Here is a 20628-nt window from a genome sequence, read left to right as displayed (position 1 = left end):
AGTTCGCCAAATTGTTTGTGGTGACACTCCCAATACAGCCGACGCATTCCGAACGCTGGTCTCAGGATGATTGTCAAAATGTTGTAAAATACGATTCCCTGCCTGCAAATCTCTTCGTAACGCTGCTTGAAATCGGTTGTTTTCTTGTCGAATTGAAAATGATCCAGTCTCTCGCAATCTATTAAATGTCAACATAAACACTCTTCGGTTTGGCACTCTTCTGTTTGGAAATCGTCGTGCATATTCTCGCACCGCCTTTAAAGCATTACCGTTGCAGAAACCGTATACAAAAACCATATCAGCATATTCACTATTAGAATACGTACGCGGCATATTGCAAAAGACAAAATTCATCTACTGTTAAAGGCTTTCAAAGAGCGACTGACAAATTCATAACAGAAAGTGGAAAATGTAATCAAATATGTCGGTGCTAGATATGGCAAGAAATGTAAACATTTTTTTTCGATTTCTCTGAAACGGAGCAAAAACGAGCATATGTCTATAGGACTTTTTTTCTTAGTTTTTTACTCCTCTACACGCTCCCGAAGTTTTGCCATTTAATTTGGAAACACCCTGTATATATATAGTATTTAGAGTTATAATAATTTTTAAAACATTTTTAATTGGTAACAGAACGATTCAATCGATAAATTTACTCGAATTGCAGAGCTCTAATAACGTTGTTGTGCCTAGCCTTAGTTCAACAGTTGAGCGGTTCTCAAGCCGTAATGCAGTACGCTCAAATAATATTTGATCAGATGAACGGTAATCTGGAGGGTAAATACTTGACTATGATATTGGGCTTTATGCAACTGGTTTGTGCGATTGTCAGCATGTTCATCACCGATTGTAGCGGCAGGAAGTCATGGCTGATGATCTCCACCTTTGGTTCTGCATGTTCTACCGCTATGGTTGCGACATACTTTCATCTTCAGCACTATCACGTGGATACCAGCAATATAATGTGGTTACCTGCCATTGGTGTGATCTTATATAGAATCATGTTTAGCCTGGGTTTAGGAGTGTTACCGTTCATTATGGGCGGCGAATTGTTTCCTATGAACGTAAAAGCCCTTGGCATTATGATAGGCATAATGACGATCAATATCACAGCCTTTATCGTGGAGAGTTTGTATCTGATTGTAAGCGAAAGTGCCGGTACGCATACGCCATTCTGGATATTCACCATGTGCAGCCTTGCCGGTACTTTATTCGCAATTTTCTATGTACCTGAAACCAAAGGCAGGACGCTGGAACAAATACAGAAGAAATTGCAAGGCTCGTCGAAACAAGAGGAACTCAAGCATAAAACACTTTCACGTGTCAATCTTCCTTTGACAAATATTTGATAAATATTGATTTGCGAAATATTCGCGTTTTAATCGAGGAAAACTTTTGTGGTCAGTTTACATTGAAAAAAATATTAAATTTTGATAAATATTTTAATTGTTACAAGTATCTAAATATTTATTGAATATAACACATGTATTTATTTGATATAAAAACTATTAATTTAATTTTGAATTATTATTTTTTATTGAGTAAATATTTATTTACTGTAAGTATATATTTACTTAAAGTACTATTCAAAGAAATATGTATTAAGATTTAGTGTATTTTTTTCAGTGTACATTTATTTCTACAATTATTTTTCTCACTCAGAGTTTTGCTGATTGTGAGATAATAAATTTTCTGTCGTGTGTGTGTGTGTGTGTGTGTGTGTGTGTGTGTGTGTGTGTGTGTGTGTGTGTGTGTGTGTGTGTGTGTGTGAGAGAGAGAGAGAGAGAGAGAGAGAGAGAGAGAGACGAGATGTCAAATATATTTGTAATTTATAATTTATAGCTGTTGTACAAAATGTAGTTTATAAAAAAAATTTGTGTGGGTATTTTCTTAACAAATACTTGTTGCGTGCGTTATTGTAAAAAAAAAGTAATATCCATGTTGTGCAAAACGCGCAATGAATCTTTAATATTTAATTAGATGTACAAATTGTTATATTCACATGTTGCTTTTATTATTTTAATATTGACGATTACCGATAAAATTGACATCATTATTCTCCAGTTTGAAAGTATTTTTACTAGATAAGTTTTATTAAAATTGGTGTGTAATTATTTAGTAGTTTCTTGTTAGATATAAATTTTATTATGTCAATTTTAAATAAAAATGTTTCTTTAGCTTTATAAATGAAAATATCTTAGAAGGATTTCGTGAATAAAGAAAAATTTTTGCAAATAAACTCTAAAAAAATAACACTAAATAATATAATAGAAGGGCTACGAGCACGAACAGGATATTTTAATGTTCAAATTAACAACAATAAACAAAAACAATTTACAAATGTTTCGACCTCGATTGTCATTTTCAATGTAAATCGCAGATTTTTAATTACATAAAAGCGTTATATTAATAAATTATCTATAAAAAATCTTTATGAATCAAATTTGTAATTAAATATCTCTCTTTTCTTCTATCTAATTTATGAAATTACTGATATATTAAATCCTCTTCAAAACTTCTTTAAATTATTTTTATAGGAAATCTAGGTATGCTGTCAATGAACTTATTATATGTAAGTTGGACATCATCATCATACCTTCATTAATAAATGGTGCCGGGCATCTCGTGCGTTTAAATTTGAAAGGAATCTTTTGGGTGACAACTTTACTCGATATCGGTGCCATCGTGGATTACTTTTATTTCTGCATTGATGGTGAATGTCATTGAAAAATGAAAGAACATCATGTTATTTACGGTTATGTCCTCAGCAATAGCTAATGAACTTTGTAACATCGTCGTCGGTAATTTAACAATTGTTACATTTGCTAGGTACAACTGAATACTTTCTACAAAACAATAAGTTGGATGTGTAAAAGCATTGAAAGTTAAAACATTCATGAGATATTAGTTTTATACTAGGTCATAATATTCTAGCCTTTCAAATAAAGTTTTTCCAAGCTTTTCAAAATGTCTCGAAGTTTGGCAATACGTTAGAAGTACATTTAGATTGTACACTCTAGTTCTTAACGGCATAATCTACTTTCCTTTGGACCACTTTGAATGTTTCACAACTTTCTGTTTAAATTTCAAACTTTATCTTGCTGTAATATCAAACCTGCTGCAATCAAATCTGTAAGCATGATAGTCTTTAATTGACAAGAAATAGTTTTCTTCCTAGCGAACAAAGCCCTTTGTTTGATAAGCTAATACATTAGATAAATCAGCTAATTACAGATGTAATAAAATTAAAGGAAACAGTATTTCTAACAACAAAATTACTCGAAAATTGTTACACACTTATAATGGTAATTAGCTTGTGACATAATTGATGACTACACGTGTTTCACTATATGAAGAAGATTTGTAGAGAATCAATTAATATCGTAAAATATTAGAGATATAGTATATATGCGCAAACTAAACGTTATTGAAAAAAACATTATTTAAAAAAAATAAAATAAAATAAAAATGTTATATATTTTATTTAAACAATATAAATCTATTAAGATACGTGTATAAAATTTCTACAAAAATTGATTTTGAATTAAACTCACAAAGATATATGTGATATTTAACTGCATAGAGAAATAAATATGCTTATAATATACGTACATATTAAGCTCCCATGTAATGTTACTCTTTTAAAAGAGAGAGAGAGAGAGAGAGAGAGAGAGAGAGAGAGAGAGAGAGAGAGACGGTAGTATCTGTTTAAGTTTAAGAGATAAATTGCTCGAGGAAAGGATCAATTTGGCCTGTTCAATTCCTTTACCTTCCTGTTTGCTATCTGTTTTGCGGAGGTATACGTATAAATGAAGGTTTACATCCAGTCTGGCTACGGGCATCACTTATTCAACTACGTCGATGTATTTGGGAGAGATTTCGCCAGCAGCAATTTGGGATCTATGCTGACGGTTGCTGTGAAATTCGGCACTTTAATTGAGCTCACGTACGATAGACCCATTTCTTTCGATGAGAATTTTCACTTTCATCTCTTTGGCGAGGCCATACTTATTTGCGGTCGCTTTCATCTAGCTATCGGAACCCACGTATCATTTGATGCGCTGAGACTCCCAATAGAAAGCTATAACTCTCTTGTTGAATTGAGAGGCAAAGAGGATGTTTACATGCAAAGAGGCAGATAGTATTGATCAATTCGTAAATACCGATTTAGCTAACAAAGCTGGTTTCCATGAACTTCTATTTGTATCGGGAAATCGTAGGTAAGAGTCTTACCGTAAGACGGCGTAAGACATGAAATTTCGATCTATCGTTATGTTAATCGTTCGCGAATTAAATAAAATTTTCGAACATTCTTTACCGTAATTCTACTTTGTTTTTAATTTCATTTTTAATATTTTCGCATTTATTAATAAATTTTTTCAACTTTATTTTTTTTCTTGGACTATCTATGCATCAAGAGCGAAGAGAATCTATGCAATTAAGAAATTTCTATCGTGTAGTTAGTGAACGTTATTATAAAGTGGATAAAGATAAATAAAGTTATATCTGTAAGTTTTTTAATAAAAAAATCCATCAATATATTTACATAATAACACAGGAACTTCACGGGGATCATACAGCAATCACATACATAGATTCAGACTATTAACAATTGCATGTGATTGTGCTTCGGGTACATCCATCTTTTCATGAGCAATGATTGTGTTCCTCGTCGCTCGACGGCAAGGATTGATTAACCACAATCGTTATAGCATCATTGGGTTGCAGCCAGGTCCTCGCGTTATATTCAATTTTCGGCGAACATTTTGTTGGAACCTCTGCTACTGGCGTTTCTGAAATATTTATGTATAATAAATATATCTTGAGAGCTCTCGCCTGTCCATTTAATTATTTATACAGCAAAGTTAATAAATAAAAATACAAATTTCAATAAATACTTTAATTCTGTTCATTCAATCTTCTTGAAAAAGATAATTGTTTATCATAAAAATAGATTTTCACTAGATATAATTTTATAATGTTGAATACATACTTTTATCATTATTTGAAATTAATTAAAGCACAAACCTTCAGAGAATATGGAATAATTAATATTTGTTTTCCTGATAGTGAAACATATATTTGAGATATGACAGTTTTATTTCGGAGACTCGATATTTTTTGTGGAATATTTCATATATTTTACTTTTTATATATTATTTTTTTTAATAATTTATTCTTAATAATTTTTTTAAAACTCGAATTCGAGATGAAATCGCTCCAGCTCCAATTTTCAATGACAAGCGAGGGGAGAGCTTTGAAAGTTTCAATGACAAGCGAGGGGAGAGCTTTGATAAGTAAGAAAATTGATATACAAGTTTTAGCAGGTTGATTTATGAAAACGGCACGTGCCGCGCGAAATACTAATACGTATACTATACAAGCGCGATGTTTTACCTGTGATAGTAAAAAGGTAACGTTTCTTCTCTCTTCTCATGTTTCTAGATTCGTAACTCTATTTTTAGTTCCTTCCGAAAGGAACAAGATATGCATGTACATGTACATATACGCGCTCACCTGGCCTCTCTATCTGACTCGGCGATGACGACGTATTATCTGGAAACTGGACGTGTTTCCTCGATACTCGACTCCCGGTAGGACTTTTCTCCGATAACAGAGGATTGTGACATGCTGTGGGGCTTTGAGTCGGTGTTGCTTTTGTTTCATTATTAGTTATGCCTCTTCGTGAACTTAGACAGGATGTGGTGGCGGTTGTAGTCGCTGGTTGAGTTACATATCTCACTACTGGAACCTTCAACAAATATTGCATGAGATGTAAATGGATATTAGTACGGTGAAATGGAGTTATTTTATAATGTGGATTTAGCAAAGCAACGATACAGGTTGCTCGTTAAAAGGCTTGAAATTATAGTCAGTATATATGTTCGTGCTTTTTATGAGAATTTCTAAGATTATAGGAAAATTTTGTTTATATATAATCTTGATTTATATATATGAGAAAAGAATTCAATGCAGCATATTTCTTCAATGTTAAAGGGACGTTATAACGGAATCCTGTCAAACGATTCCCTTGAAATATTGATCACATAATTGACGTAATAGTTGCTACAGATGTCCCCTTCGATCATTAGTTTTTGGAAAATATTCATATTTTTTCATACACTGAGAAAAAAAAGTTGTTAACTTAACTAAATGCGTTTAGTTCGTAATGATTATTTAGTTCAAATATTTATATATATTTAGATTAACAAAATCTTGTAATTAAAAATATATTATTTGTTTGAATTAACAAATATTTGCTTGATAGTCCGTGACCGCTACATTTAGTTGAATCAACTAATATTTTTTTGAAGACAGCAACTTTTTTCTCAGTATGGATTTCGGCTACCGCTATCTTTTTATTTCATTTTTTACACCAATCTATTATGCAGGGGATATAGGCAAACACCTGCATGATTAATAAGAATCGTTTTACAATTAGATCTGTTGTTTGCAAACTATCTCAACACATGACTTCCATGGTTACATCTTGCAATTAGGTAAAATGTTTGTAAACAGAGCGAGATGGCTGAATAATTTCACTTAACTTTTCTCTTATCTCATTGTTCTTTCTTCTACGTAACTTTCGGTATACTGACCCTGTATTCGTAGTCGTGTGCAGCGGTGCCGCGACCAGCTGAATATTCTTGATATTGCGAGATGACACATAACAACGAGTATATCTGTAATAATATTTGTACTTACAAGTTGTTAGTCACGCGTGAGAGAGATTGTATACAATCCATAAATGCATAAATTTTGCCAACGATGATATTTGATTTTTGTATACACTAAAAAGAAAATGATGTTATTTCAACAGCATTATTTTAATTGAAAATATTCTTGTTGATTTATATAATAACTGCAGTATTAATGAAATAAATAAAATTTTATTAAAATAAGAGCATAAGTATTTGTTTCATTAACGATATTATTGAATTAATAAAATTATTTTCAATTAAGATAATGATGTTGATGCATCTTTCTTTTCAGTGTTGGTTTAATAATTCCATGTTTTTACTTATTATTTCATATTTATATTTTGTGTATTAAAGTTATAATTAAATGATTTCTCATAAAGTAAAATGAATTCAGTTTAAAAACATCTGGATTATGGCGCTAAATTGTTTCCTATCATATCACATCGTAAATAATTTTGTTCTTGCAAGTATTTAGACAGAAAACAGAAAATATAAGACTTTAACATTTGCAAAAAATGCTTTTGTTAAGAGCAATTTGTAAAATTTTTAAATAAACAGTGAAAAAATTATTGCTTTATATTTAAAATAATATTTTCTTCTATACTTTTACCAACATTAGTCGAATATACTTACATTTAAACAAAGTAGAAAGAAATTTAGCGTGTAGAGCAAAAGTTTCGTTGGATTAAAGTCAGGCTGTAACAGACCAATTTTATAGAAATTACATACATGAGCTTTATTTCATGTAAATAAACGTATTAAGAAAGATTCACAAGATTTCTATAAAGATTTGAAAAGATATTTATGTACATCTGTTTTTGATTACGTTTTCCATACGATGATTTATTTTCAAAAGCTGCCCAGTTTAATTTTAACATTTTTCTTGTAAAGAACAGCGATATAATAGTTAAAAGCCTTTGAAACTGTTTCATTCATAAATTCCAAACACTGAAAAACGAAAGAGAAATGAAAAAGAGTGGAAGGTAAAAGGATAAAAATACATAAAACATTATATTTCACGTATCACGCAAAATTTTATTAAAAACTTTATGTTAGGATAGAATTCAAAAAGAAATTTATTGTGATTAAAACTCTATAGAATGTGACATTCGATTAATTATAAATTCAATATGGGATGTAGCTTGAATATATAAAACAGATATTGATTTTCAGAAAATTATATGCTCGAGAGTAGGCGTAAATGAAGAAAGTTTTTTTCTGTGTTCTTGTTTTCGAACTTACGCCTCTTTTCTATCAAACTTTCAAATTAATTTTTGCTTTCAGAGAGCTTTCATTGAGCCGGTTTTATAAGAAAGATTAACTTGCTAAACGATATATCGTAGAATGTAATGGAGTATTAGTTTCTTATCGATTATCCGACAATAATCGGATCATTATATCAAATATTTAAGACAGTTTATAAGGAAATAGTTTGTGAAGAACAAAAGTTTGTTTCCTTTTAGGTTCCTCAAATGTAATCTCGAGAAATTAATTATTATTACGCTAAAGTGTGCTTAAATCTGTTATATGATATTCTCTCAGAAGGATTTCTGATAACGAGACAAAAAATATTTTTGGTGTACTTAATCTTATCGCAACTTTATGCAATATAAAAATAAAAGAATATTAAAATTTGGTCAATAATTTCTATTTTTCTAAAATTAAATTTTTTCAAATCTTTTTTTTTATCTTTAGATGCTTAGTAGCCAATGAAATAATTCGTAGAGCATCTGAAGATAAATTTAAAGAAGCCTTAAATATAAGACCTGATTATGAATACGGGCATTAATGCCAATGTCTTGAGATAAGGAACACACATAAAAATTTAAGTTTATATATAATATTATAATTATATATTCCTATGTTTAGAATTTTTATTTGTTATAACGCATGATGCCATAGTATTTGGCATGAAATCGATGTCCAAGATCATTTTATTCTAGATTTAAGAATTTTTCATTTAAGAATAAAATATTTTTCTGTTGATAATAAATATGATTATCCCTGTCAAACCCTATAATAATATCGGATTCGGAAATCTTTTCTATGAATGATAATTTGAACTCACTGTGACGAAGAACATGTATAAGGAATGTGCTATATCGATGATGCAACATGTCATGACTGTGACAATCCATGGTATCAGCAACATCTTGTGATCCTGAAAAGTATTTATGTTATAATAAGTGGTTAAAAAAGTACTAATGTATATACAGAGATATGAATTTTTTATTAAAATAGCTTAATATAAAATTGTACTATATATGTATAAAAATGTAATATTGTAGTAAAATTTTTCATGAATATTTATTCTACGCTATTCACACTACCGCGTACTACATTAAATCTCTAGACTTTTAATTATGTTTTTTCCGGTATAAACATTTTGATAAAATAAATAAAACAAAGCGTGATGTATACTAATGATGATTCTGTAATATAAAATGCGATGTGGAATAACACGTCAAGTATATTTATTTCTGTTGAATTAAACACTCTTTGTAACGCTCGCAAAATGCTCTCATCACGTTATCGGTGTTTCTCTGGTTATTAATATTCATGAAAGTGTACATTGCGTTTCTTTCGCGCGCGAATCCTACAGCTTGTTTTGTTAATGATATTCGTCATGGTATGAAGCAAGTACTCAGAATAATTAAGATTCATGACGTGTCCCCGTACTGGTTTTTTTTTTACTAGTTCGCCCACGTGAGTTTACAATTTTTATCGCTTATAATAATAATATTACGCACGCAAAGCGGATTACCTACATAGCACGTTATATTGACCGGCTTAGTATCTATAAATCTATATATATATATGTTATTTCATAAAAATCTCGCTGGTCAATAGAAAAATATTCATATCAGGATTAAAACTTAAAGAAAAATTAAGATCTTTATCTATTATTTAAATCATTAATACACTTATCATAAATGTTATAAATAGATCTTTCAATTTAATCATTTATTTAATTATTTTATTTAAAAAATTGTCAGAAGTATAAAAATAAACTAGAAGCTAATTAGAAAAATTGCTTCCTATTAATTATCTGATTTTGATATTCAAGAGAATATCAAACTTATGGTAAGAAACTAGAAACTATTCAGGAAAATTTGGACTTTTCGTGAAAAGTCTAAGAAATTTATGTTAATAAACTTATTAAAAACAATGTATGAATTGTTTACTCAAACATTCATTCTGTGTTACGTGTTCTAATGGCACGTATCTCTCGGGAATAACGCGTGTGCGTCATACCTGTAGCTTTTATACGATCCATTCGGTAGCAGCGATAATACTGTTTTATCACGTGCCAAGTGGAAGCGAAAGTATTTTCTACAGCATTCTCACAGAGAGTTGAGTTTAGTTGCAAATGTAATAGATATGAAAATATCACTAGAATCTCTACGTTTTGAGAAAAATAGAGGTATAAACGAAAGGTTTTCATATTATGCGCAAAATAATAGGATGCGAATTTAGCTATTCAATCAAACGTGATAGAAATGTTTATAAGGATTATCATAGGATTGTAAAATAGTAGAACGAAAATTTAATAATAAATATTAGGTAACTTTCTATCTAATACAATAACACAGTCTAATGCAACAAATTAATTTAACTAACTAATTTAAATAGAAACCAGAACAATCGAAATTCTACTGCATTTCCAAAATTGATTTATTGTACTTTTCTAGTTTAAATTATAAATAAGAAATAATATCGTTGTATCGATATCCATTGATTGTTACTCCGAAATTTCGCCCTACCTTGTATAAGCCGTACAAAAGAAGGAGACTGCACAGTACGCCACAGCAGGAGCAGATAAGCAGCATTCCGTTGAATTGAATCGTCGCTGAAGCAATGTAAGCAATACAATATCGTTTAAGCGAAGCCGACTACTTAAATATAGACAATTCCATGCGCAAGGATCGAGAACTTTTGTTTCGATCGAGACTAGAGAATATTGTGTGGAGCGGAAAGAAATAGATATCGTTAACTCGCTATAATACCATCTACTTGCTATCTACTATCTACTTACTCGGTGATATGGTCCCTGATTCCAGAAAGCTGGACGATTCCGGTTGGGAAACCATTCCTTTTAGATACTGACTCTCCTCCCAAAGAATCATGCCGGTAGTCGACGCTAATAACGCGAAGTATATCTAAAGAGTGGGAACCAGGGATTGTTATTAATGTATATTGATAAAACACAGTGTGTTAACGTAATAAAGATCGACCGAGGCATTCCGAATATCAAAATCTTGGGGGTACCAAAATCATTTGCGGAATTTTACGATAGCCATACGATAAGAAAATGTGTATTAAGGCTGCTTTCTATTTGACGTTTATTATTATTTTTACGTGTTCTTGGACTCATGATGTAAAAAGAAAAGTGTAATATTCCCGTGGAATAGGGAAGTGAATTTGGGCTCAAATTTGATTGGATGTTCCATTACGTTAACGTTATTATACGCAGGAAAGTGCATTTGGGCTTAAATTTGATCGGTTGTTTCCTGTATTGCTATCGCGCAATCGCTGAAAAAAGAAGTGTTTAATTTTAAGATAATAAAATGTTTCATTCTTGTCTCTATTTTTTAAACACTTAAGGATGTTTTAGTTTTAAACTTATTCAATAGACAAAACACTACGTATTTGGATTTAAAACGTATAGTTTTGTCTATTGAAAAAGTTTAAAACTAAAAGATCTTTAAGTGTTTAAAACATGGAGGCAAGAATAAAACATATTACATTTTACAGTGATGTTACATTTTTCTTTTTACATCATGCTTGGAATCACTTTATTCTTGTTGTTTATCAAATGTTAAACAAGGAAAAATAATATTCGCGAGCGTTGTGAGCACCAAATGGAATGCGCTCTAAATATGTATTTATATTAATCAATTTACTTCAATAAAATCGTTAATTAAGATTTGATTTTTATTAATGTCATTAAAACGTACCGTGGATTTTTTATTTTGACTTTTTATATTTTTGACAGTAGATTCGAATGAAGTTTTAAAAATCGAGCAAGCAGTTTATAGAGGTTTATCCTTTTTAAAATAAAAAGGGGTGCAAATGGGGTCGGTGGTCCACAAAGGGTTGAACTGGTTGCTCTGCATAATGCATAATAATCCGACATATCCTCATATAAGCGTCGTGCTATTATTAACTACGTTAACATTAACATTCGCGATTTAATCTTTCTCCATTGTATCGCACATTTAATTGAACAAATCTATACCAATCCCGTTGTTCTTCAACCCATCCATCGATATTTTAGATATTGATTTTACGAGGGCACAGGAAAAGTAGAGAGACAACAGGCAGATAACGCGAGCTCGATATTCAGAGAATAATTCGATTTCGCGTCAGTAAGCTCGGTAGCAATCCTGCTGGCAATTTGTGGGGTGGAGTATCATACGTATGCCCGTCGCAATAATCCGAGTTAGTTTAATTCGGATAGCATCGGCAGGGGAGATCTCGATGGTATCCAATTCTATGCGGGCGTCTCGTGGTCGGCACCGCGATAATTCGCCGATATTAAACCAACATTCCCTTTTTCGCCATCCCAATTCGCTTTTTCTCTTACCGCATGCCCGAGACAATTGAGCGCCACAAGTGTCCGGCGCGTAATTTCTAGTATTTCATTTATAAAGAAGAAAGACGCGGATTGCATCGTTTATGGGAAACAAATTAAGATTTCCAAAATTACAGTTTTGCAATTCGCGATGCTCTTTTAGAGTCACTCAAAATTATCCTACGCAATTATTTAAATTTAGATGTTTCTCTTGTCAGAATCGCGTTTCATTTCACCGATATTGCGATATTGAGGGAAGAGTAAAATCAAATTAGTTAGACGCGAATATAATATCGCGTTGAAATTATCGAGTTAATACAGGATGGCCTTATACGATTTGATACATCGAAACATGATCACGTTAGGGAAACGAGCCGCGAATTCGAAATGTCGAGAAACGTTAAATTCGAGTTTAAACTATTACACGTGAGAAGCCTTGGTGCATCTGTGAGTTTGTGATTTGACTTACCGTAGCTCTCCAAGCGAAACAAAAAGTCACGATAAGGTCAAAATGATATTTAAATGAATAGGAAATGATTGAAAAATAGCTTTTAATGATTATTTTGGAGTCATTTTGACATCATTTTAATATCATAATGACTTGTTGTTCTGCTTAGATGCGTTTAATTTGTTTAAAATCGCAAAAAATTTGAAAAAGTTCTTATATACTCACTTGTGAAAGTTTTAACAAGTATATTATTTATTTTTTACAAATTTAAATTTATCTAGAATTCGACAATAAAAAATCGACTATTCGTTCTTACTAATCTTGTTAAACATAAAAAAAGTGCCTACTTTTCTACGGAATATATCCTTAACAAACGTTTTGTTAATTTATGAGACGATTTTTTTATTTTTTGCTAATAAGGAATCAATATATGAAATTCGAACATTCACTTATTTTTATTACTTTATTGACAATTACACTCATAAAAGAAAATGTTTAATTTAAAAATGTTTTATTTTTTGTCTCCGTTTTTTAAATACTTAAAAATATTTTAGTTTTAAATAAGCAAAACACTAAAAAATGTTTAATTTTGAAAAAGTGTCTTATTTAAAAATGCATAAAGGTATTTAAATATACTTTAATTTTTTAAAGTATATTATTTGGAAATACAAAAATGTTTAGTTTTAAAAAATGTTTTAAATTGAAAACGCTGAAAGCTATTTTACTTTAGATAATGAGTGCATTCCGTTCCACGCATAATGTGCATAATGCATCATTTATCATTGTTTAACATTTGGTGAATAACAAGAAATGATGCATTACGGAACGCAGCCAATGTTTGGTTCCTAAATGTTTAGTTCCTAAATGTTTTTTACGTTTAAATGGAAATGTCAACAACTATTTAATTTTAGATAATGTTTAGTTCCTAGAAATTTTTGCGTTTAAATTATACGTTTCAAATAAGACAATAATTTATACGCGTTATATTTATTTATTAGTAAACATTAAATATAAACATTGTGTTTTAAATATACACATTTTAAACACTTTACTTTTTACAGTGTAGTGATTTATTATACATTCTTTTGTTATAAGTTACTGACTTTTCATCCTAAAATTCAAAATACGTCTAAAGCCTGATGTGATAGAGCAATTTGGTTCATTGTTTTTTGTAACCAAAAATCTATAAAAAACACCTACATTAATTAGAGTTACTTGATAATTTTTTTTGTGTTCTAATCAATTGCACGATATTTTGTTTTCAAGTATCACAATACTTTAATATTTAAAGTGTATAAAAAGTTGATAATTGTTAGATTTTTACTTTTAAATTATATTTAGTGATGAAACTCGAAATAGCACTGACAGGAATTGTTCCTAAAAATGATAATATTTATTATTTTTGTATTTTAGAGGAGAAGGCATCGTGCTAGATTTGCAAAGTTAATTTATTTTTCAAGACTTCAAAAAGGAGCTACGAGCCAAACACAATTACATATAATTTATAAACAAACGTTTCGACTTAACGAGATCATCAACGTTAATAACAATAAATTTTTGAATCTATAAGAACATAATAATTAAAATCTAATATGAAAAACGCATTATTCTTAGTTTATTTGTCCATTTCTGGTTTCTCAATCCTTAACCGGTGTCGTGAGTTCATTGAATCCACAATATACACTAGTTTCAATGTAATATTTTCTCCATAACGCCATTTCAGGGTTAATTTAAAAAAAGACAGAACTTTTTTTATTTTTATAAGGAACAATAAAAAGTATCACTGTAATTATTTTTCTTTATATTAATAGAATGTTGCGCTAACTTCGTAGATCCATCCAAGCCAATTTCCAAGTTTCTATGAGTCGGAATTTCTCCGAAGTAAAGAAAAACTTCAGAGAACTTTTCTCGTTGAAATTGGACACTTATATACTTAACGAACGAATACCGAATGAATAGGAAATGAACGAACACGAATGTTCAGACATTTTCGTTCGTGTTTAAACCGTTTGTTGATTTCCTTGATATTTCATCGAGCCACCTACTGAAAAAAATTACGTCATACAGTTGCATGATAAAATCATGTAATTAAAACATGTAAATTACGTAACGGATTGTTCCAAATCAGTACGTGATTTTTTTAAAATGATAACATTTGAAAAATCACATGATATTATAAATAATTTCATCCATCATGTGATGTTATATCGAATTTTAAAGAATTGAATGATAGACATAGAAGAAAAAAGAATATATGTATCATTATGTGACTTTTCAAAATACGTAATTTTAAAATCACATGTTTTAATTACATGATTTCATCATGTAACGTTACAACGATTTTTTTCAACAAGGCAGTATTCGATCAGATTAATGTTCATATAGCAATTGAACTCGCGTGCGATATTACCTAATGCAACAAATATCGAACAACAAACTTTCACGTTAGAGTGCGTTCACACCTTGACGAAAAGCAGAAAGTAGAAAAGCAGGCTAATCACAACTCGCGCCGGTAGTAAGTAGTATAAAAAGCCGAAATTGTAGACTATCGGCGCGAGTTCTACAGTACGCGCCAAAAAAAAAATGCGACTCTCTTTTAATCATTACTATGTTTGCTGAGTGTAACACAGTAACGTAGTGATTGCAATTAAAGGAAATCATATCACCGAAAAAAATGAATTCCTGATTCACGTATATTTTTATTCTGTATATTTTTATTCTGTATGTTATTTACTTTCATTTAAGTATAAAATGTTCCCTTCAATTATAAATGTTCACTGGCGTCAATAATAAATAGATTTGTGCAAAGTATATTTTATTCTTAAAACTGTATTCTTGTTTCTCTAAAATCATTATATGGTTCTAACAAACTCAATCGCATTATTTAGAAACTATTTATTCTTGGATTTAGAATTACAAATTTGAAAATTCACTGGCAGGCGGCAACAGTATGTATAAGGGTCCCTTAATAATATCAAGATGTCAGAAGTGCATGGATGTAGTGAATGACGTTTGACGATGGTTTTGTGAGTGAACTGTTGCATTCGTGGAACATACCTTTAAATCTTTAAGGGTTCAATCTTTAAGGGTGGATGAAATATTCAGCTCGTCCTAATGTTTTTGTCAGTTATATTACAAATGGGGATGCGCGAACAGACGGCTGACTTTGTCATTATGACGCGACGAAAAGAAAGAGGCGGTTGCTTATATACGCTGGAGGATTTTCCGCGGCGGATTCGCGGATCTGCTATCCACAGTTAGGCTGCGGTCCACTTGACGCTACAAACGCTTCGAAGCATTCTTTGATTTGGGTGAAATGAGCAATGAATCCGCCTCTGTGTGCAGCCAGCGTTCTCTACCATTATGACGAGGTTGACCGTCTGTTTGCATCATTATTTGCAACATAGCTAACGGAGATATTGATAGAACGGTCTCAGCATTTTACTTGCCTTTGAATCACATTAGCAGAGTTTGATTCAATTTTTCCTTGAGAGCTTGTACTCCGTGCACATTAAGCCCGTATCAGACTATCGACTCTGCAGGCCGACCCGACTGCCAACTCTGACTGCCGATCAATAATGGACCAATCACAATAAGACTAATTCAATGTGATTGGTCCATTATTGCCAGAGTTGGCAGTCGGGTCGGCCTGCAGAGTCGGTAGTCTGATACGGGCTTTAGGAGGCATGCTCTATAAATGTGGCACTTCATTTACAAAGCTATCGTCATTTACTGCAGCATTGGTTTCTGTCATCTTGATGTTACTGGAAAGCATACTGGGAGCTTGAAATAAGTTGACAAAAGGTATCATTGAAGAAAAAATACAAGCATATTTAATGATGAACGAGTGCAACTTTATTCTTTTATTGAAATAAAATTTGTTTTGAATTAAGAATATAATTAATTTTATTTTAAGACTAATTTATTTTTATAATTGGAAATCTTTTTCCGCGCTATTTTAAGCATAAAATATTCTTCGATTAAAGCATTTATGCATTCCTTTAAGAATTCATTTTATTGTGTGAAGATATCATTTGGATATTATTTTCAAGATAATTAAATGTTCTCCTGAAAAAGTTTTCTTAGGCCAATTTGTTTCTCATCTCTTTTCAATTCTAAAATTATTGTAGAAAGAGACAATGAATAAGTTGAACCTCAATTAATGGCGATTGGAAGCACTAGTGCGCACTGATGCATATTAAAACCATTGTACACTGATTTAATTCGAGTATAAAAATGAAATTCAATATTTCGAATTATGAAATACATATTTTACCTAATAGTACAATAAAATGTATTAAGTGTTTCACGATTTAATCGATCTCTATGTTTATTTATAAACATATCTTTACGTTATTTCGTGTACGACGGCTTTAATGTGCACCAGTGCGCACTGAGTGCGTCCAATCGAATTCGCTATAAAGGCCATCACACGTACAAAAATTTTAGTCGTAATCATAAGATCGCAAGTAAATCGACCAATCACAATCAAAATTACGATCTCGCGTTTAAAAACACTCGATTGGCCGATTTGCTTACACTGGCTGTGTTTCAAATTTACTGCCAGCACTGATAATGCTACAGTTTATATCACGTGCACTATAGATTTTCAGTGCTGGCAGTTAATTTTGGAACACAGCCACTGTAAAATCTGTAGTGTCAAATTTAACCTAACGTGAGTCGCCACTGCTTCTACTAAATATATCATTATTTTTTACCAAAACGATAGTTAAATTTGATTTTATATCGTGTCAATTTGACACTATATAGTATGAAATTGACATTGTATAGTGTCAAATATAACCATTGTTTTAGTATAAAATAATGATATATTTAGTAGGAGCAGTGGCGACTCACGTTAAGTTAAATTTGACACTATAGATTTAACAGTGTACGGCCTTACGATTACGACTAAAATTTTTGTACGTGTGATGGCCTCAAGAGTCAACCGTGAGTCGTGGAACTGGCCTTTAAAGTTTTCATTCTGACAAGCATACTGTCTAGGTTGGGTTCGGGGCGAGCGGGGATGCGACGCCTTACAGTTCCGTTCGGCGTCGCATCGCGTTTAGATCGCGGTCGATCGCGATCGCTTCGCTTTTCTCCGCTCTCGTTATTTATTCATTCACGGCGAGTTTTACGCTTTCGGACGAACGTCGAGGTGATGGATCTCGTAACGGTTGATCCATCACGGTATATCCGCGATCGACGTTATTTGATACGCTCGGTCGGCCGCGAATCGGTTTCGAGCGAATCGCCATTGTTTCGTCCCCTTGACATTTACTTGCGTCCTCGGAGTGTTGAAATTCGGGTGATGGACGAACGTCAGTCTCGGTGCGTTAATCGGCACGGGCGAACGCAATTAGTAAATGTCGGTTGAGATTCGTGGTGATGGGACGACCTGTGTCGGAGTAGACGTGGAATTTGTGTACTTATCGCCGACATTTTGCATCGTCCTGGATCGAGTATTGATGGAGATTGAGATAATCACCGAGGGATTGCTAAAGGATCATCGAGAAGGATTACGAGGACAAGAGGCTTTTGCTGTCTTTCAACTTGGGTAACAGTAAGTGCTCCGTTATGTTTCCGTCATAACCGTCATTTTTTGAATTTTCTATTAGTTAGATCATCAGCTGCGAAAATAACGGAAGTGTCGCGCGCGAAGATCGTGGCCGATAATGGCGGTAATTTCGTCGAGTTTTATTTAGCATTTAAGCACAAGGAGGAAAGTCTCGTTACAATGGAAGTAGTAAGCCATAAGCTGTAAGAAATTGATGAATTAAGGGTCGCCTACAATGGGAATAATATGGTGTAATAAGTTGTAATATTAGTGTGAGGAATTGACTAATCATGGCCGAATGTGAAGAAAATAATCAATTATGATTGGAAAAATTTTTACAGTTTACTTTTCACTACACAGTATTTTACTCCCATTGTATGGACGATTCATCGATTAATTTCCTCACATTTAACCGTGATTGGTCAATTTCTTCGCGGCTTACAGTAATTATTTAGAATACGGGCCTCATCTCCAATTTTTATGAAATTGGGCTCATTCGACGCGTTTTTACTCAAAATGAAAGAATCTGGCAAAAGAAATGCGGTGGTCGACCTCGTGAACCGAGATACTAAGCGTTGAAGTTTGATATTTTAGAGGTTAAGATATTTGTCTGTCATCTCCACTCGATACAGCGCTATGTATACATTCTGCTTTAATTACACAAATTCACTGTTTTAAAAACAAATTCTCTGCTTTAAAAACACAAATTCACTGTTAATGCAAAGAATTTGTCTTTTTAAAGCAGTGAATTTGTGTTTGTGAAGCAGAGAATTTGTTTTTAAAGCAGTGAATTTGTGTAATTAAAGCAGAACGTACAGTATGCGCCAAAAAGAATGCGACTCTCTTTTAATCATTATTGTTTGCTGAGTGTGACACAGTAACGCAGTGATTGCAATTGAAGGAAATCATATCGAATAAATATTTGGTAGGACAAAATATTTGTGTTATAAACAAATTTGCCCCCGTCCACTCACTTTATTTAACTAAACTGACAACTGAAGTGTTAGTTGTAAGAGTCGCATTTTTTTTGCGCATACTGTATACATAGTGCTGTATCGAGTGGAGATGACAAATATCTTAACTTCAACGCCTAATATCTCGGTTCACGAGGCCGACCGCCGCATTTATTTGCCGGATTCTTTCATTTTGAGTAAAAACGCGTCGAATGAGCCCAATTTCATCAAAATCGGAATTGAAGACCGTATTCTAAATAATTACCTGGCTTACTATCTCCGTTATAGATGACTCTTAAAAACGCATATTCGTAGTTAGAGCGAAAGAGCTTGTTCTTTAATCGTATTACGTTAGACTTTCCGTACTTAGGAAACAAGTAGAATAGTTAGACGTTGGAGAGAAAAAAAAGGTAAGGTGGGGAGTACAAAAGACTCGGCTATAAAAAAAAATTAAAACCTTATTTGTATTTAAAATTCTTTACTTTTAATTATTTCACTTATTTAATTAACCTACTTAGAACGCTATCTATCTTGAGCGATACGGTATTGCTATCGATACGCTATCGTAAGTTTTACGTACAAGAAGATGGATTAATTACTTTTATTTAATGTAATATAAAATTTTCAACACATTTTACACTTTTAATTACAAAGTATTTATAATCTAGCTTTTAACGAACACAGATAATTCAATTATTAACTTAAAAGGAAAGAAAGAATAAACGCATTGTTAAATTCAATCTTGAAACGATTGATATAGAATATATAATTCAATGTCTTCTCATAATATTTATCAATAAAATATATAACACAAAAATAATGTTTAAATATTGAAATCATTTATTACGTTTTCTGTTACAGTATTAACCATCACCTATGTTCCAAAACTTTATTCTGAGTAAGAGAGATTTTAATTGGGATGTAAAAATATCCCAGGTAATCATTTATGCACGTAAACAAAAAATCAGGTGATTCCTCCCGGGTTAAAAAACTGAAAAGCGACAATAGAGGAAATATTATTTCTTTGTTCAGAAAATAATAATGAATTTATAAAAGATTCATGAAAGTATAATTAGATCTCGGAATTATAGGACAAAGGCTAACCGATGCACACGCATTTAATTTTCTCTGCTCTGAAAGGGCTTTAAATCCTACAAATGATCGTCGTACAACTTTTACGTACCTTAATATGTTATATCATTAATTTCCAAGATCCTATTTAATTACGCAAACCTGTTGGATAACAGTTTAATGAAGTTTATTCTGCGTTTTCGCGCTGATCCCGTTTAATTCTACGTCCCCACCATATATATATATATATAATCTTGAGACGGGAACGAACTCTTACAATTGCGCATTTCGAGCCGTGATCTGTATATATATATATATATATA

General features: G+C 31.8%; 2 protein-coding genes across 3 annotated transcripts in view; one reads left to right on the top strand and one right to left on the bottom strand.

The window, feature by feature from the left end:
• LOC108728814 (facilitated trehalose transporter Tret1-like) overlaps positions 1–1382 on the top strand; it is a 4826-nt gene extending 3444 nt beyond the window's left edge. Inside the window, exon 4 of the mRNA XM_018457602.1 lies at positions 668–1382. Within this exon, the coding sequence (XP_018313104.1) occupies positions 668–1349 (682 nt within the window). The 3' untranslated portion in view covers positions 1350–1382. The remainder of the gene's footprint in view (positions 1–667) is intronic.
• Positions 1–20628, bottom strand: part of LOC108728817 (uncharacterized) — a 37775-nt gene that overhangs the window by 5313 nt on the left and 11834 nt on the right. The window contains exons 2-8 of one of the 2 annotated variants that reach the window (XR_001936907.1): positions 10738–10861; positions 10466–10551; positions 8770–8862; positions 7335–7397; positions 6600–6683; positions 5518–5752; positions 4592–4793 (exon numbers count right to left, since the gene is read on the bottom strand). Coding sequence is in view for 1 of the 2 variants with exons in the window: in XM_018457604.1 (XP_018313106.1) it covers positions 4648–4793; positions 5518–5752; positions 6600–6683; positions 7335–7397; positions 8770–8862; positions 10466–10551; positions 10738–10861 (831 nt within the window). In the remaining variant the exon portion in view is untranslated. Of the gene's footprint in view, positions 1–4550; positions 4794–5517; positions 5753–6599; positions 6684–7334; positions 7398–8769; positions 8863–10465; positions 10552–10737; positions 10862–20628 lie in introns of those variants that run through there. The other variant, XM_018457604.1, reaches the window with a different exon arrangement.

This window comes from Mycetomoellerius zeteki, unplaced genomic scaffold, assembly GCF_001594055.1.
Source record: "Mycetomoellerius zeteki isolate Tzet28-1 unplaced genomic scaffold, Tzet1.0 scaffold64, whole genome shotgun sequence".
Taxonomy (NCBI): domain Eukaryota; kingdom Metazoa; phylum Arthropoda; class Insecta; order Hymenoptera; family Formicidae; genus Mycetomoellerius; species Mycetomoellerius zeteki.
This window is presented reverse-complemented; position numbering and strand designations above follow the sequence as displayed.